Source organism: Lynx canadensis, chromosome E3 (assembly GCF_007474595.2).
Source record: "Lynx canadensis isolate LIC74 chromosome E3, mLynCan4.pri.v2, whole genome shotgun sequence".
NCBI classification, from domain to species: Eukaryota; Metazoa; Chordata; class Mammalia; order Carnivora; family Felidae; genus Lynx; species Lynx canadensis.
The window spans coordinates 38,861,372-38,883,829 of record NC_044318.1 but is presented as its reverse complement, the minus strand read 5'-3'; the positions used below and the strand labels follow the sequence as shown (position 1 = coordinate 38,883,829).

Genomic DNA, 22,458 nt, shown 5'->3' with positions numbered 1-22,458 from the left:
CCTTTATCAGGTTGGGAGATATCCCTTACATTCCTGGTTTGTTGAGTGCTTTCGTCATGAAAGGGCATTTGATGTTAGTGCTTTTTCTGCATCCATTAGGATTGCCATGTGGCTTTTGGTTTTGATTCTGTTAATACGGTGTATTACATTAATTGATTTTCAGGCACTAGAAAAACCTTGCATTCTTGATATAAAGCCCACTTAGTCATGGTGTGTAATTATTTTTATATGCTGTTGGATTCAATTTGGTAGCATATTTTTGAGGATTTTTGCATCTTTGTTCCTAAGAGATATTAATCAGTATTTTTTTTTTTTTTTAACTTGTGATGGTTTTGATATTGGGGTAATACTGGCCTCATAGAATAGTTGGGAAATGTTCCCTGTTTTTCTATTCTTTGGAAGAGTGTGTGTGAAGAGTTTTCTCCTTTGTTTGGTAGAATTCACCAGGGAGGACCCCAGGCTCTTCTTTGCAGGCAGGTTTTTGATTACTAATTCTTTACTTGTTACAGGTCTGCTCAGATTTCCTGTGTTCCTTGAGTCAGTTTCAGTAGTTCGTGTCTTTGTAGGTATTTGTCCATTTCATCTGTTGTCTAATTTATTGGAAACAGTTGCCCATATTACTCCTTTATAGAGTTTTTATTTATGTAAGGTTGGTAGTAATGTTCTCTCTTTTATCTCTGATTCTGCTAATCAGAATCATGTTCTCCTGGAGCTACGTGCCCTTGAAACTCTAATGAGGGATGTTTTGCCTTAATTAGGGGGAACAAAGTATTTTAACTTCTCACTGTCCCTGCCATCTTATTTTGAAACCAGGGCTTCTCTCTTCTCAGTTCCTGGCCTGTCATTCTTATGAGAGAGAGAGAAAGAGAAAGAGAAAGAGAGAGAGAGAGAGAGAGAGAGAGAGAGAGAGAGAGAGAGAGAGGGGGGGAGGGAGTGAGAAGCAGAGGGGGGGGAGAGGAAGGATACAAGGGGAGGGGGAGGGAAAAGGGGAGGGGGAGGGGGAGAGAAGGGGGAGACCTCTTTCTTTTTCCCTTGGTCGGTCTAGCTAAAGTTTGTCAATTTTGTTATTTCAAAGAACACCTTTTTACCTGAAACTAGTGTAACATTGTGTGTCAAATATTCTCAAATAAAAAAAAAATAATAAAAAACAAGAAGAACCAACTTTTGGTTTCACTGCCTTCTCTCTATTGCCCTCCTCTAAGTCACTTGTTTCTGTACTAATCTTTATTATTTCCTTCCTCCTGCTTACTTTGGGTTTAGTTTGCTCTTCTTCTAGTTTCATAAGGTGAAAAGCTAGGCTACTGACATCTTTTTAAATAAAAACACTGGGGCTACGAATTTCCCTTCAAGCACCACTTCAGCTGCATCCCTTACGCTTCGGGACGGTGCGTTTTTATTTTCATTCACCTCGAAGTAAGATGTCTAACTTCTTTTCTGATTCCATCTTTGACCCATTAGTTATTTAGGAATGTGATGTTTACGTCCCCCCGTGTTTGTGAATTCCCCAAATCTCTTTGTTATTTATTTCCAATTTAATGCTGTTGTGGCTGGAAAACGTACTCTGTATCATTTCAATCCTTTTAAGCTCGTTGACACTTGTCGTGTGGACCAGTGTGTGATCTACCTTGGACCGTGTTCCAGGTGCGTGCTTAAGAAGCAGGTGTCCATGGGGCGCCTGGGTGGCGCAGTCGGTTAAGCGTCCGACTTCAGCCAGGTCACGATCTCGCGGTCCGTGAGTTCGAGCCCCGCGTCAGGCTCTGGGCTGATGGCTCAGAGCCTGGAGCCTGCTTCCGATTCTGTGTCTCCCTCTCTCTCTGCCCCTCCCCCGTTCATGCTCTGTCTCTCTCTGTCCCAAAAATAAATAAACGTTGAAAAAAAAAATTTTTAAAAAAAGAAGCAGGTAGGGGCGCCTGGGTGGCGCAGTTGGTTAAGCGTCCGACTTCAGCCAGGTCACGATCTCGCGGTCCGTGAGTTCGAGCCCCGCGTCGGGCTCTGGGCTGACGGCTCAGAGCCTGGAGCCTGTTTCCAATTCTGTGTCTCCCTCTCTCTCTGCCCCTCCCCCGTTCATGCTTTGTTTCTCTGTGTCCCAAAAATAAATAAAAAATGTTAAAAAAAAAAAAAAAAAAAAAGAAGCAGGTGTCCTGCCGCCGTTGGGTGGAGTGCACTATGGATGTCAGTTACGTCTAGTCTGTGCACATGGTTGTTCGAGTCCTCTGTTTCCTTGTTGGTCTTCTAGCCAGTGGTTCCATCCGTTATTAAAAGTAGGGCATGAAAGCCTGCGACTATTCAGTTAATTGTTCAGTTTGACTGTTTTATGTATTATTCCATTGCAAAAATCTGCTATAATTTATTTACCCATTTCTCTTCTGATAAATGTTTAATTTTCCCCAATGTTTTACGTGGACGCTTGGCACTGTTTGTAGGAGGAAACAATGGAAGCATCTGAGACACTTACCGGTAGGTACTCCACAATCCTTTTGTACTACTATTCAGTAACATCTTTAAAAAAAAATTTTTTTAATGTTTGTTTATTTTTGGGGGGGAGAGAGAGAGAGAGAGAGAGAGAGAGAGAGAGAGAGTGAGTGGGGGAGGGGCAGAGAGAGAGGGAGACAGAGCATGAGTGGGGGAGGGGCACAGAGAGAGGGAGACACAGAATCCGAAGCAGGCTCCAGGCTCTGAGCTGTCAGCACGGACCCGACGCGGGGCTCAAACCCGTGAACTGAGACATGACCTGAGCCAAAATCGGATGCTTACCCAACTGAGCCACCCAGGCGCCCCCCAATGGAATAACATCTTAAAGGGATGTGGTGACATAAAAACATTCTAAGACATACTGGGTTTTAAAAAAGCAAGTTTCAGGGGCACCTGGGCGGCTCAGTCAGTTAAGCGTCCGACTCTTGGTTTTGGCTCAGGTCATGATCTCGTGGTTCGTGGGTTCGAGCCCCACATTGGGCTCTTTGCTGATGGTGTGGAGCCTGCGTGGGATTCTCTCTCTCTTCCTCTTTCTGTCCCTCCCCCAACCCCTCTCAAAATAAAGAAATAAAACTTAAAAAAAAAAAACAAAAAACAAGGTAGGTTTCAGAATGCATACATGTGGTATAATAATATTACTATTAAAAAAAAAATTGGTCTTCATCCTGGCTCCTGTCGCAGGCTCCCAGGACTTGTGGAACCCTCTGAGTGATGAGTGTCCTCTGATGGTAATGAGGTGACTCCTGGCTAAGGGGCCCCGAGATACCTTCCAGTGGTGGCTGGAGGCCAGGAAAACCATGTGCTTAGAGGGCTGTGACTTTCAGCCCCACATCCCTACCTCCAGGGAGGGGAGAGAGGCTGGAAAATGAGTTCAGTCATCAGGAGTGAATGATTTAATCAATCATGGCTATGTTAATGAAACCCTGTGAAAAATCCTTCAACGGTGGGGTTCAAGGAGCTTCTGAGTCGGCGAATAAATGTGCCATCTGGGGGCGTGGCACACCTCAACCCCGTGGGGCAGAGGCTCCCACACTCGGGCCCCTTCTGGACTCCACCCTCTCTCGCCTTCTCGTGCTGCTCTTTGCACCCCTTAAACTGTAATGGGAAGTATACTGTCCTTATAGGGTGTGTGAGTCATTTCAGCAAAGTGCTGAACCCGACAAGGGGCCATGGGAACCCCGGATTTGTGTAGAGCCACGTAGGTAAGGCTCCACCAAGCAAGACTGTGATCCTACGGGTGTGCGCGCGTGCACGCAGAGAGCGGGAAGGGAGGGAGGAAGGGAGAGAAGAGGTTCCAGAGAACCCGATGATACCGACTGCATCCCGGAAGAGGGATGCAAGTTCAGAGGTTAGGGCTCACGGAGGGTTCGGACATCATATCGTCTTAGTATTTACAACAGAGCACGTATCAGTGCGTTACTTGTACGGTCTGGGTGAAAAAAAAGCGAACAGAGACGACGGCCACATGAGGCGCGGCAGACACATCAATGTCCTCTGTTTGCCCCCCACTCACGTCTCAGAGGACCACGGCGCTGACCGCTTGTTTGCATCAAGTAAGCCCTCTGGCCCGTGGACTGACCTGCCTCACCGAGGACCGGTCCGCGGGCTGGGGGTGTCATGCGGGGCAAGGAGACAGTGAGGGGATCAGGGCAGAAGGCGGCGCGGGCGTGAGCAGAGCTGGCTCTCCGTGGGGCCGAGGCGCGGGCAGCTGGAGGCCACGGAGGCACAGAAGGTGAGGCGGGCAGAGGGGGCCGGCCCGCGGAGCGAGGCCTTGGGGAGACGCCCCCCGGGCCCAGGAGACGCGGCAGGAGCGGTCTCTCTCCTTCCGGCCCCCTCGGCCTTGGCCGCGTGTGCTGCCCGGTCCCTGCCGTAGGCCCCCGAGAGTCTCCCCGTGGGTCGGAGCTGCTGGAAGCGGGGGTTCCGTATACACAACCCGAAGAACGCAAGGGACCGTACCTATCTGACGTCACAAGCAACCGCTTTAAGCTAATTAAAAGCGAGGACCCAGGGGCGCCTGGGGGGCTCAGCCGGTTAAGCGTGCGGCTTCGGCTCAGGTCGTGACCTCATGGTTTATGAGTTCGAGCCCCGCGTGAGGCTCTGTGCTGACCGTGTGGAGGCTGCTTGGGATTCTCTCTCTCTCTCTCTCTCTCTCTCTCTCTCTCTCTCCCTCCCTCCCTCCCTCCCTCCCTCCCTCCCTCCCCCACTTGTGCTCTTTCTCTCTCTCAAAGTAAATAAACAAACTTTATTAAAAAAAGCGAGGACCCAGTCCCCACTCTGTCCAGGGAGCTTTCCACAGACAACAACCCTGGCTTGCAGGCCTAAGTCCCGACTGCTACGAGCCCTCTGGCCGATACGGAGCACGGCCAGCCGGGCCACGTGGTGGCCTTGGGGTTCGGTGCCACGTGACCGGGCCCACCGCAGCTGCTCACCCTGACCCACAGTCATACGACCATCTCTATTCACAAAGCAGAACGTACTTACCTAGCCTATTTTTAAAGACTCAATATCCTAAGCACGCGATTCGACACATTTAGCGAGCATGTGGCAGCCACTGATGTTGTCCACCCGTGTCCCCCCACCCCTCCTGCTTAGAGAATCCTCAGGTTTTCCAGGAATCAGCTGCCTCGTGCTTCAGGGAGGCCAGGCATCTTCTGAGCTGCAGGGAGCAGACCTCGTTTGGTCTGTACCCGTGGTTTAAGAAGCACGTGAAGGGCCTTGTGCCACACACAAGCTGGGGCAGGGAGGGGTGGGGAACGTGTGCCAGGGGCAGTTGCCGTGCCTCTCCTGGATCTTCGACAGGGACGCAAGGAAGGAACACTGTCATCCAGCTTTTGGATGTTAGCAGGCGAAGGTGTGTGTGATGCTGGGGGTTGTGCAGCCACCCTGTGACCTGAGGACTCAACCTGAGAACCAAAGCTAACACCCCCAGCACGGCAGAGGAAAAAGACGCAGAGAACCTGGGTCCTCGATGTCACCTCCTGGGCACTGAATCCACCCCCAGACCTCTCCCACCACTGGGCTCACACACAATACAATCGAATGCGAAGTCATTGAAAACTGGATTAACTATTAACGCACCCCAAAGCCTCCTGACGAGTGAATGGTATCCACTTAATACAGAGACTAGCTAAGCACAGTGCACTGAGAACCCGGTGCTCAGAGGCTTACGCTTGTTAAGAGAATCAAAGGCATGTGCCTGGAAATTAGTTAAAGGGCAGCTCCAGACAGGGAGACAAGCAGGTCTGGCCGAGAAGCATTTCCGGCCGCCCTTCGTGGGCACAGGAGGCCGTGCGGGCACTTGTAGAGCTCGTGACCAGCGGGCCCAGCGCGACAGAAACCCCTCCTCCCGGGACGGGGGGTGGGGGTGGGGAGCACGCGGCCACACCTCAGCAGGCCTGTCCGTGGGCTCTGCTGGGAAAAAGGAAGATAAAAACGAAACAGGAAATGGCTAGCGCAAAGCTTTCGTCCCCCAAACGTACACGAAGGGGCCCCTCCCACCTTCTATGTGCGGAAATGACAGCCTTGACCTAGCGTCAATCCGCCCCGTCACCGATACCCCGTGCGCCTCGGCGGCTTCACACACACACTCAAGTAAAACTTGCGAGAGCTGCCCGCTTGCTGAGCGCCCTGAGCCACGGGGCCTGCTCGCCCGACACCACGAACCCCTTTCCCCACCAGCGGAGCGGGGTGAGCGCCGGCCACGGTGCAGTGCGAGCCCAGGGGCAGGGGATGAAAAGACGTTTCCCGCACGGTCCCTGCCCGTATGAGGCACCGAGTGTGGCCGTGCGAGCCAGCCGCCTGCACGGACAGCTGCAGGGGTGCAAGGAGGACTGCGGAGGAGGCGGGGGGACCCTGCCAGAGGGACCGAAGCGCCCCCCAGGCTGGGCTGCTGCTGTGTGCCAGGCCCCGTACCTGTCACCTCCTTCTATTGTCCTAGCAGCCCAGAGGGGGGTGAGATCATCCCGGGTCTGCAGACAAGTCGTCTGGACTGAATGGTATCCCCCGCAATTAGGAATCGTGACTCTGCCCACGCGTTCCCACCCGAGGGCCAGAGACCAAGGTGAGCGGTGACTCCCCCCCCCCCCCCCCCCCCCCCCCCCCCGCCACGGCATCTCGTAGTGGCTGAAATACATTTCGGGATTGGAAAACAGGCAGACCTGACCTAGTAGGAGGTTGGATGCACGTGCCACACGACCCAGGCTTCCCTCCTTGGATCGACCCCTAGAGAAACCAGCCGGTACGTCAGCAGGCTTGTGCAGGGCTGGTCTGCGTTGTGCATTCAGACCCCAGAAAGCACACCGACGTCCCCAGGCAGGAGAGGGGCTGTTGCCACACGTGACAGCGGTGGGAGCGGAAGGAAAAGGCCACGCCCATCAACGTGGACAAACCTCGGGTCGGGACACGGAGCAAAGCGGCAGGTTACAGAGCACACCCGAAGCAACCCTGTCCACATACGTCTCTAAACCATACACAACCAGACCACGCGGTCAAGGAGATCCAGCGAAAGCACACCGAGGAGGCAGGAGCTGGTCAAAACCAGAGTGGCAGCTCCCCCGGCGAGGGCAGCACAGCGGCTGGGACGCCCAGGGACGCCCCGGGGACGCTGGTGATGCTGGGGACTGGGGTGCGGCTTAGCTGGGGACCCGTGTCCATTTCATCATTGTCACACACACACACACACACACACACACACACACACACACACACACAGTACTTCTTGGGCAAAACACATGGACAGTGTCGTTATCCTCTAAGAAAACACCATCGTGGACACAATTTCAGATGTATTTCCTTCCCACACATCTCGCTATAACTCAGCCTGACTCAGCCTGGTTTTCTGGAATGAATCCAGCAGCTGGTGTCCAGCCGGGGCAGTTTCCTTGAAAACAGCCTGCCCAGAAACGCACCCTCGGACGCGAGGCCCCGACAGCCCATCGTGCCGGATGGTCCCCTGCCCCCGTCAGTCACGGCCAGCACTGGTGCCAGCCCTGCCCCCACTCCTCAGTCAAACCCTAGATCGCATCAGTCTTTTTACAAACAGCGGGAAAAGCAAGGTCAAGGTTCCCGGGCCGGGTGTTACAGGAAGGGCCCCTCCGCTCACTTTTTCACAAGACAGAGGGATGCCCTGCCCGTGGACAAAGTCTGTGGCAGCTGCTGGTCTCGCCTCCCCTCCCCTCATTCACCTGAAACGCTTACCAGGAGGCCCCCTCTTGCTGTTAGAGTGAAGTTCAAAGTCTCGATCTTGGCCCCCAGGCCCTGCACAGTTTGCCTCCCGCTGGCTCCCAGCGGCTTCTCCCAATCGCGTCTCAGGCCGGCCAGTCCTTCCCCGGTTCTTCACCAAACCAGGCTCACTGCACCTCCCTCTGCCTAGAACCTCCCCCCACCACATCCCTGTCAAGTCTCAGCTAAGCCTCGCTTTGTATTTCATACACCGGACGCAACACAAGCAAAGTACCTGGCATGTGGTCGGTGCTCAGTGGACGGTGGCCGCCGTCCCGTTACGGAGGTCCAACTTCCACTCCTCCGGGATGGCGCCCGTCCTTCCCCGAGCCAGTCTTCCTCTGGGTCTAGAGCTGCGATGGCCGGAATCTATACAAGGAAAGATAATCTGACTTAGCACAGGGGCGGAGGTTGGACAGAGAGAACCACTCAAGGATCAGAGAGATGCCCCGCTTTGGAAGAAAAGGTGAGGAAATCCCCGGTGACGTCTCTGCAGGTGACAGGGACGCAGGGGACCGCGGCCAGGAAGCGTTTCTGTTCTGGGCCACGGCCAGCCTGGAAGGCCAGTGGCCACGCGTCCCAAGACATCTGGGGGTGGGAAGAAGGGCGGGCAGTGGCCTCAGGGTTAGTCTTGGCCAGGGAGGAAGGTGTTTGCAGAGTGGAGATGCTCTAATCGGCCACTAATTCATTAGGTCAAGAGCAGCAAACCACATTCCGAGCCCCCGAGAGCTCCCTTCGCCGTGAGTTATGTCTTCAGCCCCCGTACACCGTGGGTCTGGGTGGGAGCACGGCATGCTCTCTGGTTTCCCCAAGGTGGTGCTCCTTACAGAGACTGACCAGGCCGTCGCACATGCCTGGCTCAGTCACTCCAGGAGCCCCGGGGAGGAAGGCCGGGCAGGGGGCAAGGGGAGGCACGACCCCTGAGAAGGTGAGGTGGGGGGGGGGGTGCTGACGCCCGGCCCCGCAGCTGCCGGGATCCCTGCGGTCGGGGCTTCAGGCAGCTGCTCCTTCACTGACCGCTCTTAGTCAGCGGTGACAGGGACCCTGGGACATCACTGTTTAATCAGGAACATGCTTGGTTTCGGCTTTGAGAATTAATCACAGGTGACACCAGATCTCCCGGGGCTGATAGAAGCTGTTCTTGTCAGGTGTCAGCTTGGATCGGAGTGAGCTGTCACGGGCCCCGGGCCCCGGGGAGGTGGCAGTGACTTGCTTCTCCGGAGGACCCCACCCCCTTCGTCTGCTCGTGGCCTCCCTACTCCGCGGCTGGGCCGGGAGACGGACGCGCCACCGGGCGAAGGCTGGGGGCGGCAGGTGACCTTCGGGGTCCAGCGCCCCGGGCGGAGGGCAGCAGGCGGCCCGCAGGCCCACGAGCAGAGGCGGACGGAAATTCTACTTCGCCGCATCGGCATTTAAGAGCAAGAGAACACGCATTTCTTTCACAATCAGAAGAAGAGGCTTTTTACAAAATTAGCTGTAAGAAGGCTTCTAATGGCCAGAAAGGGAGAACAGATTCGCCCGGGGTTGTAAAAGCAGCCAACGTGTCAACACAGGTTGGAAAAAGTGAGACACGAGCCAACCAGCACTGAGGCTGAACTTTCTATTTCTGCTGTTAGAATTCTGATTACACCCTCAAGAACTTGGGTCGTAAGGTCGGGAAAACTGATAGGATACGTCTCTTGAGAGACTACCGTATCGGTGTAACATTCCACTGGCAGAAACATCATCCCTGATGCTTACAGACGACTAACCGTGTGCCAGGCACTTGCTGAGCGCAACCGATAAACCTCAAAAACTCTCTGAGCTGGGTGGCACTTTATTATTGCTCCTATCCTCACCATTTTATAGCCAAGAAAACCAAACGTGGGAGGGGTTCAGAGTCAGGACTTGGACCCGAGTTTCTCTGACGGACTCTTATTGCCAAACGGCGCCTACAACTGCTTCTTACAAAATAAAACTTTACTTGGAGAAGGACTGTAACCGGAAGCATAAGTACACAAGCTCCCTGAAATACCACTGTCACGTGGAGACTTCAGACGGAACGGAAACCGAGTTCTAAGATGGCAGCTATGGGCTCAGGGTGAAGAAGAGCTATACTGCGTCTCAAAAAAGGAATCAACTCATTGGTGCGTTATTAGCGTCTTATTCAAACACAGTCAGAGCCCATTTGCCTACAGCGAAGCTGTTTAATCGACAAGCCACACCACTGTGTCGCCTCCTACGTAAGAATAAACAGAGAGCCAAGCCAAGGGTCGCTTGGTGTTGGAGGTAAGTCTTCATGCGAAAGGAAGAGATCGAGAGACGAGTGGGTACAAAGAACCTGTGGGAAGCGGACAATGCGCAGAATAAGAGAAAACTTAAGAAAAAAAAAGCCACCCACATCCTGATAATCAAAATCCGTTGAGATGAAAAAAGATACTGAATCCACAAAACGATAGTAGGATGCTACGAAAAAGGAACAAAGAACAAGGAAGAGTTCGTAGCAATGAAAGTGCCAGACATTTACCAATAGAAAGTTTGAAAGATAACGTTGAGGAAATCTTCGAAAAAGTCAATACAGAGAAGACAGACAAGATAGGGCAGGGAAAAGGTTAATTTAGGCTTAACAGCCAGTAACCAGAAATCCTGCAAAGAGAGTGCAGAGGTTATGTTTCCTTTCTTATCTCGTCTGTGGGGATATGATGTAAAGGGGTGAAGTTATCAGAGGAGTAATATTGGGGGATTCTCCAGACGTGAGCACAGGAGTCTTCAGATTTCAATGGCCCTTTGGGTCCTCAGGACAATCAGAGAAGAAAGAACCTGCTCAGAACATTGTTGTGAAATTTCAGGCCATAAGGAAATAAGACCCTCAAAGTTTTCAGAAACATCAGGTCACGTACAAAGGACAAGAAGTAAGTTTGGCATTTTCTTTTTTTTTTTTAAATTTTTTTTTTCAACGTTTATTTATTTTTGGGACAGAGAGAGACAGAGCATGAACGGGGGAGGGGCAGAGAGAGAGGGAGACACAGAATCGGAAACAGGCTCCAGGCTCTGAGCCATCAGCCCAGAGCCCGACGCGGGGCTCGAACTCACGGACCGCGAGATCGTGACCTGGCTGAAGTCGGACGCCCAACCGACTGCGCCACCCAGGCGCCCCATGTTTGGCATTTTCGATTGCGATACTGGGAGCTGGGAGTCGATGAGGCAACGGCTTCACATTTGTGATGGAAAATACTCTTTGGCCTAGAATTCTACTACCCCCGTCCCCAGACTATGAGGCGTGAAAATAAAACGATATTATTTTCAGAAAGGCAAAGACTCTGAACATTTATCTCCCATGCACCCTTTCCCAAGAAGTTCCTAGTGGGTATGCTCTGGTAAAATGAGGGAATAAAACAATAAACAGGAATGCATGCAACTCAGGAAACAGAAAATCTAATTGGACAAAGCAGCAAGGAAAATTCCAGGATGAGAGAGACGGGGCAAGAGGTAGCTGGCCAAGATTATGGCAGGATCACAGAGAGGCCACTAGAGGGAGGTGACCAGGGCAGAAATGGAATGGTCATGATATATTTCATAATTTAGGAAATGATTTTGGTAGGCAAATAACAGGACTGTGAGACGGAAAAATAATGAAGGCTAGGCACATAAAAAAAAAAAAAACAAAAAAAACCTCAACAAATGAAAAAAAAGGCAATATTAACTCCAGGAGAAAAGCAAAAAGATAAGAAACACTCACAGCATACAACACGCCTCAACATAAACAGTATTACGAAATGACAATAACGTAACACATAAAACTGTGATCTAAATGCACTGACAGAATGAAAGAAAGGGACATGCATGGAGTACGGTACTCAGAAAAGAGGGCTAAATGCTCATCTACCTAAGAGTATGTCTCATATAATAAATAATGCCTTCGAATGACTATGTGGGTAAACAGCAATGCAAACCGATCGCTTAGAAATAGGGAGGCACATAGCGGAAGAAAACACAACAATGGAGAAGACGTAGGAGTAGCTGCTTCTGGGGATTAGGACCTGGAGACGGTGATGACTAGGCTGGGGAGTGATGTTTTTATTACAAGCCTACCTTACATTTCAACTCTGCGTGATGTGTATGATCTTGGCAAAAATAAATAAATAAATAAATAAATAAAAAATAACATGTCAATAATTGGAAATATGGGCAATACATTCAAGTATCAAGAATCAAACGGTTGCGGGGCACCTGGGTGGCTCAGTCGGTTGGGCATCTGACTTCGGCTCAGGTCATGATCTCACAGTTTGTGGGTTCGAGCCCCCCGTCAGGCTCTGTATTGACAGCTCGGAGCCTGGAGCCTGCTTCGGGTTCTGTGTCTCCCTCTCTCTCTGCCCCTCCCCTGCTCGTGGTCTGTCTCTGTCTCTCTCAAAAATAAACATTAAAAAAAAAAAAGAATCCAACAGTTGCCTCCATTGTCTGAACACTTAAGACACTCGATCTCTTTCCCAGACAGCTCACCTCTTCGTAAACCGGAAGTGCCGACGGTCTCTGGGAGCTTGACAGATGTCATGTCGCTTCCCAGGAGCTCCGTAGGCAGGTTTTCACATCCCCACTCTACGAGGAGGGGGCAGGATCAGAGCGTCACGTAAAGGGGTGAGATCCCACAGGCACGGAGCGGCAGAGCCGAGTTTCCAACTCAGCCCCCCGGACTCCAAGTCACCCGATCCTAGTTAAACCTGCAGGCATCGCAACCAACGTCTACTAAGCATCGAAGCTGACCGATTAGGTTCCTTGCTTCCTGGGCTCCGTATCTTTCTTTACTGCCTTACGCCCTCATTTTGAAGGCACATGCCCCTAGCCTATTTTACAGAAGAGGTTCAGGGAGGTTCTGCTCCCTGCCACGGGTCTGCCTCGTCTCCCACGCGACTCAGGGCTCTCACTCTTAAGAGCAGCTACGGCTGCTCCAAAGTGTATCTGTCGGGTGAATGAATAAAAATCAGAGCCCGAATGAAAATAAGCAACGAGGTTGTTATTATACCAAACCCAGGGAGTGCCCAGCCCTTCGGAAAAGAGCTGTCTTTGTGGCACAGGCTCCTCCTCTCTCTCCAAGAGCTGCCCTGGGGCAAAAGCTCTGGAACCAGAAGGGGGTCAGCAGGCAGGTGGATAAATGCACCTCTGGTTAATGGATTCGCCCGGATGGCCAGAGTGAGAGGCTTGAGACGGAAGGTTTAATTATTCCAAAGAAACCTCCATTTAACCGAAAGGACTTCTGGCAAAAAAAAAAAAAAAAAAAAAAAAAAAAAAGGAAAAATTATTTAAAAGGCTGATCTACGGCCTGTGCGGAAGGACTGAAGAGACCCTGGTCCAGCCACCTATGTGTCTGTGGCCCTGGACACAAGGCTTTATGGAAAGGGACCAGAGCCGTGCCCTCCCGTGGGGCTCATCCGCACCCCCCCTCCTCCAAAGTCCCCGTTCCTACAAATTGTTTTAAATTTGCAGTGGCGGCCGACCTAACATGCGTTCTCTCCTACCTATTGACAGAGCCCCCGTTTTGTGGGGAGCACTCCTGTGACCGTTGAAAAAACGGTGCTTGCAGCCTCTCTGGTAAGTAGAGATGCCTATGTGACACGATTCTGGCCAAGGAGATGTAAGTGGAAGTTTCTGGAGGCATTTAGAAGGGCTCTTTGAGGGGTGGGTGGCGGAATCAGGGGAGAAGAGCCTTTTATTTGTCCCTGTCTTCCTACCTGGAACGTGGATGCAATGCTCTGACTCAGCAGCCATCTTGTGAGCGTGAGGACAACAGGCCACATTCTATGTATGGATTCCTAGGACGCCACAAGCATTTTTGGGCCCAAGCTAACCTTTGAGTTCTTGGTTCATGAGAAGAATAAAATCACTAGTATCCCTTTTACACAGAACTCCGATTTTGTTTTAAACAAGTAAGATCCAAGCTTTCTAAGAAAGTCTTATCGATCCCAGCCACAGCCTTCTGAGCCCCACTCTCTGAGCAACTGTCTTTTCTATTTGCTCCGGTTTCTTTTTTTCTAGATGCAAAACCAGAGTAAGCAGGAGGTCAGTGAGGGCTGACACGTACAGCCCGTGTACAGAGAGCCGCGGGGAGGGGGAGCACGAGGCCCTCTGCACGGTCAGCGGCGCACGAGGAGGTAAGGAGCAGCCCAGGAAATGCTAACAGATGATGTTCCTGGCTCGCGGCACACAGGCTGGGCGATTCGTCTCCCCTGCCCGGCGCGGTCCTGCCTCGGATCCTGGGCCGGGCCCCTCACTTTTCGGTCTCCAGCCTCTGCCACGTCCACTAGAATCTCCCTCTTCTCTCAGTCAGCCCTCGTTGTTCCCCAGGAGCCCGCCCTCGTGACAGCCAAGCTCCTCGCTGGCACCCCGGGTGCCGCCAGCCTCCCCCGACCACCTCCTCGGGGACCAGGACCCCTGTATTCACACCCGGAGCTCCTCAAGGTGCTGCGCCCATCCACCGACTTTCAGGTGATGCGGGCAAAGGGCCAATGGTTTCTTCTGTGCGATAAAAATGTCTCGACCTGGTATCTTCTAGGAAGGGGGTGTAAGCATCCGAAGTCGGGGCTGGGGGGCGGTGGGGCGCACGGCACGCTTACTGAAAGCAGAGACCGAAACCGTGGCAAGCATCACCCCCTCCCCCATCCCCAGGCCCGTCTCCCGTCCCAACTTCTACAGCCGGTCCCGACGTGCACGGAGGCCACAATCTTTGCAAGGATGCCCACCTCCCGCGTTACCGAAGGACACCGCTTTCCCTCCAGCTCTCATTTCCCTCCCACGACCGCAGAGAAGCATTTGAAAGATGCACGATTAGGAATGACAGATTCGAATTGTTCTGAAACGTGTGTCAATTTATCCCATTGGCTCTCCATGAGCTTTTGTTCCATTCGGATTCCAGAGCCGTGCACGCAGCCGACTGTCAGCTGTGATGGTCTCCGGGAGCCACAGCGGGACCAAACCCAAGTGTGGCTTTGCTGTGGGGCTGGCCGGGGCGGGGGGGCGGGGGGAGACCTTGGTGACAACGAAATACCGTTGTCTCCCGCTCTTGCCTCGGAAGCCTGGTCAGCAAATCGCCTTTGCCACGGGGACCGTTATGTCACCAAGACCTCCAGCTGATTCTGGTTCAGCGGTCTTCTGTGCTTTCAAGGACAGACCCTTCGCTTCACCCGGGGGCCCGGTGGGCTTCTTTCCATTGGCAGAATCTTCATCGGATTATCTGGGTTGGGGAAGCTTGGAGAGTCCACGGTCCCTCTGAACGCCTCACGTCAAGGCTGGGTTTGCTGTCGTGCCAGCACGTAGCGGCTGTTCAATAAACGATTGCTAAACAAACACTCTAATGACCTAAGGTATTATGATAAGAACATTTCGTTGTCACAGACCTGTACTGAGTAGTCTGCTACCCAAGAAGCACCCGGTGACAGAAGGCGCCACACTCAGCCCAGGCGGCCACCCTGCCAGACCCCTCCCAGCGGGACACAGGTCCCTGCTGCAGAATGGACCAACGTTCCCGTACTTTTAACCCGGTTTTGCTGTCACTCCTTTGCACGCCCGCTGTGAGTTCCTGGAGAGGGCTTGCGTTGTGCCCACCCGTGAGTCTCCAGCACACCGCGGCACAGGGTGAGCGCTGCCCAGAGAGCGAACGAACGAAGCGTCCTTCCAGAGTGCGGCCCGGACGCGTGGGGTTTCTGCTACGCACGGGTGGCCCAAAGCAGGACGCGGAGCATGCATTTTGGTGCGTGCGTCGTGGGGAGATGTAATTCTAGCACAGGAGAGGTGGGAGGAAAGCACGAGCTACTCTTTGATCTGGGGAGTTGGGGAGGCGGTCTGGGAGGGAAGAAACTGGACAGAGGACACTGCCCTACACAGAATCCTGCTCCTGGGGCTGGCGTGTGAGTGGGTGGGGCGAGGACCTACCGAGCGAAAGGGTTGGGCCCTTGCATTTCATAGGAAAGGTCACCAGCGTCATGAAGTAAGAGCCCCACCCGGAGAGCAGCCAGGAACTAGACGGGAAGGTTCTATGGGAGCCACATCCGGACCGTGCATCTTCCCCTTCTCCTCCTCCTCGTCCCTCTGGCTGGCCCCAGAACCCCCAGGAGCACGAGCCCAGGTTGGAATGGAGGGCGCGGGGGGCCCACCGGCCTCTGCACGTCTCTCTAGGGGGAACGTCTGTGAGGTCTGGGAATGAGGACACTTCAGGGCGGACTCGAGCAGGACAGAGGGAACCCTACTCACTCGGGTCTCGTGTGAGTCAACAGGCATTAGCTGTGAAAGACAGGAGTAGGAAAAAGCAGGAGCTCACAGCAAGGAGGTTCAGCGGGGAGAAGACTGTCCTCGTGAGAAGACACAGGTGACAAATTCAGGGGTGTCCAGAGCAAAGTGGGGACGATGGTCCATGGGACGAAGCGGTGGAGGCCGGGCCGGGGAGGAAGAGGGGGAGGAAGGCTGGTCGGCAGCCTCACAAGCTTGCTTTGAGGCCCCAGCAGCCAGGTGAACTGGTCTCTCTCCTCTGCGTTTCTAAGGCGCACCGAAAACACACTCAGAATCGACGTGGTAAACAGCTTAAGATGCATCTGTCGCCGTGGGGCCGTCTAGTTTGTGAAATGTCAAGGGAACCGGTCAAGGCAGTGACACCTCTAAACACGTTTCCACGTTTGAAAAGAACTCTGCCGACGATCTCGATCCCCGAGCGGGTTAGCGTCCAGAAGGAGGCAGATTTCAGGGTTCCTCCTACGGGAACGGAGACGGGGTGTTGCGGGCGGCGTGTTTCTGGACCCGGCTTTCCGCTGCTTCCACCCGCGTCCGCGCAGAGCACCGGCGAGTGAGATCAGGGAGTGAAATCCGCTCGGGAGGGCGGCCACTCGGGGGCCTGAGGCTCTGGCTTTCCCCGGGGGGGCTGCACGGGGCTTGTGGAGACTTCTTCTCAAAAGGCCTTCAGGTCTGGCCGAGACCCTGGGGCAGGAAGCAGCAGCCTCAGCTGTGATCCGGGCCTCAGACCTTCCTATTTTTACCCTGAGGTATTTGAGGCTTGAGGTCAGAGCAGTACTTTCTCCGACATCGGTTCCCTGGGCAGATTTGCAGGCAGCAGGACAGACAGACAGGCGGTCTCTACAGACTCCTTCGGTGTAGACCTGCAGCGCTGCGCCGCCGGGGTTCCCGCTGGAGGGACCCGCACGCAAGGAAGGTCCTTGCGAGGTTAAGGTACACCGCGCTCCTTGGTGAGAAGTGGCATCCCCACCCCAAGAAGATGGGGGCCATGGCCACAGGATCAAGGAAGTTCGACTCTAAAAAGAGAGCCATGCCAAAAAACCTCTGAATAAGGAGGCAACAGTGTGCGTCCCAGTGGAAAGCACACGGTGCCGAAGGGAGGGTCCTGGATGTGAGCTCATGCTCTGCCACTTACTGCTGTGCGGCTTGAGGCACGTGGCTTAACCTCTCTGAGCCCCATTTCTTGGTCTGCAGAGTTGCACAAGCACCTCTAACACCTTAGGGCTGCTACCGTGCACAGAGCAGGCACTTGATCACTCAGTCCAGCCCTTCAGAAGCCAACGGGAAACTCGAGATGGAAACGAGGGGTCTGCCTGGACGCCCCGTATAACCACCTGCACGGGCAGAACTTCGAGCAAAACGTCAAAGATCTGCCTTCGAGCCTTGTGTCTGGGCTTCTGGTTTGCGACTCGCCCACCGGGCGTCGTTAGCATCTCTCTCGCCGAGCCCGCCGTGCTGCTCACGGCCTCCGGGAGGGGCCCCTCTCTTACTTCCTCGGACGCCCCGCGCCCCAGCCAGTCTCTCGCACAAATGGGCATTTAACATTCACGAAGTGACCGATTTCCGGGGCATAAGCGCCGGTTGTCTTTTCCTCGTTTCAGCTTCCTCCCTTCAGCGGGGAAGACCTTTCTGTCCGCCGCGTGCTGAGGGTTTTCGCCACGACAGCCAGCTGACGGGATCACACGCCCTTCGTTTGCACCCGGCTCGTTCTGCTGCGCCTGCCGTTTGGACCCGAGCGCCCATCTGTCTTGGCCTCTCCATCAGTCACAGATTAGAAGTCTACAGTCTACGTCCCTCCAATCTGTGACCTGCGGGGACGGAGCTATCTGGTCACAAACCACCCCAGCCGGGTGAGCTGCAGAAAAGCCAGCTGGTCCTGCACTCTGTCGGGAAGAAGGACTCTTTCATTTGCTGGCGTTCCCGAATGTGGCATCAGTGTGACGGCGGCCATCTCTTCTCGCAATGTGCCCCCCGCCCCCGCCCTCCCCCCCACTCCAGCCCGAAGGACCTTCTGCATCACCAAGGACAGCCCGTTCTAGCCGGTGGTGCACGGGAATTCGGTTCAGTCTGGAATCCTAATTCTTTGAAAACCGATAACCCACACCAGCCAGCATCTTCCGGACTTACGCGGAGGGCTTCACTCCCTCGTTGTGAAAGGTCACCAGCTGACCTTCAGGGGACGCGCTCCTGGACGAAGCGGGGTACGACGCTTCCGTGCCTCTTGTGCCGTGGGCACTCATTCGACATCAGAGGAGGGGACGGAGTGACTCAGTAACACAACCCACCACAGACGGCAGGGGCGGAGGGGGGCAGAGTCTGACGCTCGCGGTCGCACAGCAAGGCTGGAAAGAGACCCTCGGCAAACTCAGCGTGTCACGCTGGGGGGCTCCAGTCACCTCACCTAGGATTACGCTAGACCGAGCTCACGGTCCCGGGAGAAAAGGGACAGTCGGGACGCTGAGGGGAAGCTGCAGGACGCGTCAGTGGGCGTTAGTTTCAAGTGCGACGGGAGCACGACAGGGGCCGCGTCTGACCACACTTGGCACGCCGCTCGCTCAGGAAGGGCCCCGGGGCAAAGCACCGCGTCCCGATCCTTCTGGGACCAATGACCCAGTTTGTGGGGGTTCCAGATGCCCGAGTTAGTCCATTCCCCTCCTTCTGTGCGTCTCGTAATGTCGCCACTTACCGCAGACCTTTGGGGAAGGATAAAGCACGGTGCCCGCATCCGGCACCCCCGATACCACGCGTAACAACCCGCGTTCCACGCCAGGCTGGGCGGGCACAGGAGTGAAATTCAAACCGGTCAGATTTCCTGTCCTGGAGCATTCTGCCAAGAGATGGCCGGCGGGGGCGGGTGGGGGGGGATGGTTAGTTAAAATGTGTTCACTGGGCATCCGCTAGGTCAGGGCCAGAGTAAGTCTGTACGTCCAATTAAACAGGCTTCTGGGAGGGAGACAGAGAAGGAGGAAAGGACTCAGGAAGGGTCTCTTTACTCCTAATTAACTGCAAAATAAACAGCTTCCCCACGGAATGGGACCCCTCCTCCCCACCGCCCCTGCAGCCCCACATTTCAACGTTTTTTATTTATTTTTGGGACAGAGAGAGACAGAGCATGAACAGGGGAGGGGCAGAGAGAGAGAGGGAGACACAGAATCGGAAACAGGCTCCAGGCTCTGAGCCATCAGCCCAGAGCCCGACGCGGGGCTCGAACTCACGGACCGCGAGATCGTGACCTGGCTGAAGTCGGACGCTTAACCGACTACGCCACCCAGGCGCCCCTACATCTTCCTTTTTTTTTTTTTTTTAATTTTTTTTTCAACATTTATTTATTTTTGGGACAGAGAGAGACAGAGCATGAACAGGGGAGGGGCAGAGAGAGAGAGGGAGACACAGAATCGGAAACAGGCTCCAGGCTCCGAGCCATCAGCCCAGAGCCTGACGTGGGGCTCGAACTCCCGGACCGCGAGATCGTGACCTGGCTGAAGTCGGACGCTTAACCGACTGCGCCACCCAGGCGCCCCTCAATGAGCTCTGTGTTACTCGGGTCCCCTATTACTTGAGAGAATCGAGAGCTGGCTGTAATTCATTGTGATAACGTGCTCAGGAGCAGAGCCAGCGGCAGCCTGGGGAGGCTGGCCAGAGATGCTGGCTTCCCCAACATGCCCTCCGCGGGGCTGCACGGACGGCGGGGCGGGCCAAGGCGGTGGGCCGAGACCCCCGTCGCAGGTTGCTTCTGCTGGGTGCTGCATCGAGAAGCCCAGCAAGGTCCCCCCTCCCACCTCCCTGCGCCCCGCTCCCCTTCCCAGTCCCGGCAGCCGTGAGCCCTCGAAGCCAGTGACTCTTAAAATGAAGACATTTATACGTGCGACGGAATACTATTCAGCCACCAGACGGAACGGGGCACTGATCCGTGCTACAACATGGACAGACCTTGCAAACGTCACACGGAGCGGAAGAAACCAGACTCGAAAGGCCACGAGCGGCAGGATACCTTCAAATGCCCAGAGGAGGGCAGCCCACAGAGAGACAGCAGGTGGGTGGCGGCCAGGGGCTGGGGGCCGGCAGACACGGAGGGGCGGCCGCTGAGGTATACGGGGCTTTATTTTCGGGGCAAGGGACGTGCTTCGGAACTGGGCTGTACAGCCCCGTGAGCGTGCTAAACACCAGTGAATTGTTCACTTTAAGGTGGGGGGTGAACATTACGTGAATTTCACTTCCCTCAACCAAATCTGATCAAACAGACAGAAAGCTCCAATTTCTGGAACACGTGAGCGGCTGGTCCCGAACCAACACTAACCCCAGCCCTGACACAGCCTGGCTCTCAGATGGAGACACGAGAGGGGCCCCACGGGCGAGGCAGGTGCATGCGCCCCTCACCCCCACCCCGGGGTGGGGGGGGGGGTCAGTCAACCCTGGGCTCGGGGCAGCGTGGAATTCAGGAGTGACGTCTGCGGGCTGCGCGTCCAGGAAAAGGCACAAGGGAGGCGGACGCAGCAAAAGGAGGCGGGGTGTGAGGTCTGAAGCGAGGACACGGGCTGAGAAAAAGGCACAGGAACTCAGAGTTTTACTTAGTGCCCGCAGGTGCACGGCGAGGGAAGGGAAGAGAAATGAAGCAAGACACAGCCGAGCAGGGAGGGGGTGGGCGGGGGCGGGAAAGGGAAAGCGGGGTCTGGTCTGGGAGGGCTGCTTCCGTGTTCGTGTCCCTGGGTCAGTCCCCGGGGTGGGGGGGCGGGGGCTCCTGAGGCCGTGGCAAGGAGCACGTGAACTTGAGTGATTTCCCGTAGGTCAGCTCACCTGTTTTAAAGCCGCCAGGCAGCTTGAAACGTGGAAACACCGAGACTCACATTTTCCACGTTATCTGAGCACCAGAAGGGGGGCGGGGATGAGACTGTTACCAAACATCTCCGGACACTCCGATTTTGCTGCTGAAGAGAGAGTCCCGTCCTGTGTCTCTCCTTCTTACTGATCTATTACGTAAGAGTGTCTTTAAATGAGCCTGTTGGGGTTGGGGGCGGGGGGGGGGGTGTCCAGGCCCCGGTGCACACGAGCCCCTGGTTTTCTGATGTCCTGTGCTCCCTACACGGTGCAATGGAAACGCTTTCCGAGAGCAGCAGGCCCGGGAATGTGGGGATCTCTACGCCCAGAGATCATCTCTCGCTTCTTGCCATGAAAGCAAAAGCTCATAAAACCAGATGCCAGCCAGGAGACTTTTTTTTTTTTTTTTTTTTTCTCCTTTGGCTCGTGTCAAATGGCTGGAATCACCGATCATTACGTAAGGTGCCCCGTCCGAACTGCACCCAGATACCGCAGATCAGTGCGGACTTGAGGCTTGGGAGCAAGTGTCGGCAGCAGTGGGTGGGGGGTGGGCTCTGTGCCTGCGTGTGGGGAGCTCTGCAAAGCCAGGCTCGAAGGCCGCCCGCCAGGCGCTACCCAGCCGTGTCGTAGGCCAGGCCGGCCTTCGTGGGACCCGCTCCACCGAGGGACGCTCTCCGCTGTGTGACTGGAGACACCCGCGACCTTACGTGGTCTCTCGTTTTAAAGGATGCCCCTGAGACCTTGCGGACTTCTTCGAACCCGTGATGTCAGCGTGACCTCCTGGAAGCAGAGGACAGCTTCTCATAAGCCCAAGCCGCCCGAGGCCTGCAGTTTCGACCCTGCAGGGCTTATCGGGTTCCTGAAGTGCTTCAGGAGGAAATGAGGAAGTGGCTCTGAGACCTCCAGGAGATGGGGGCGGGGGGGGGGGGGGGGAGGAGGGGGGCGCTTTCCCTCGGGCCCTGTTCCTTCTGCTCCTTGAAAAGCCGTTCACACTGCACTCTGCCTTTTCTCCCTGGGGTTCTGGTCAAAGTCTCCCGCTGGGCTCGGGGCTCCAGTGTCTCCGTCTCTCCACATATGCCTGTGGGCAGGGGCCGGGCCTTGGGTCAGCTGTGGGACAGTTAGCACCAGGCTCCTTTCTTTGCACACGGAATCTTAAACCTCGGAAGGAAGGATCGTCTGCAGGGTACCCCGGGGAGGGCTGCGGGGCTGTGAGCCTCACATAAAGGCAAGGGCCCGGCCTTCAGGGACAGACGCCGCAGACAATTCCAGCGGGGGGCCTCGGGCACCTCACTGCCCCCAACAAGAGCACATTCTGTGCTCTCACGCCCCCTCCTCCATGCTGGGCACTGTCCTCCATCAGAAGAAAGTTCGAGAAGCCAGCACATAAAAATGCGAGCGTTCTGGTCCAAATCAATCATCAGGCATTTACGGAGGGGCCTTCTCTGGGCTCAGTTCCACGCTCTGTGCAATCAAAGTGACAGCATAAACTAGTCGCCCCAGCACCGGCTGTTTGAGAGTCGACCGTGTTGTTTAAGAAATTAAGAAATGAAAGGGAGCATGTGTGGAGCCATTAGACACACAGTGTGGACGAAGCAAGGGGGTAGGGTGGGGGGCGCGGGGCTTACGGCACCCCCCCCCCCAGCCGGCCCACACGGCTCCCGCTGGGGCTTTGCTAGCTCAGCACACACGTGTCTCGGA

At 54.8% G+C, this 22,458-nt stretch overlaps 1 protein-coding gene across 7 annotated transcripts in view; it reads right to left on the bottom strand.

Annotated features, from left to right (window-relative positions):
• The window catches only part of CARD11 (caspase recruitment domain family member 11), a 144,092-nt gene that overhangs the window by 40,798 nt on the left and 80,836 nt on the right, over positions 1–22,458 (bottom strand). For 4 of the 7 annotated variants that reach the window (XM_032591678.1, XM_030300126.2, XM_030300127.2 and 1 more), the window contains exon 2: positions 7,928–8,061. In XM_032591678.1, the coding sequence (XP_032447569.1) occupies positions 7,928–7,934 (7 nt within the window). In that variant the 5' untranslated portion in view covers positions 7,935–8,061. Of the gene's footprint in view, positions 1–7,927; positions 8,062–20,739; positions 22,385–22,458 lie in introns of those variants that run through there. The other 3 variants (XM_032591676.1, XM_032591677.1, XM_032591675.1) reach the window with 3 other exon arrangements.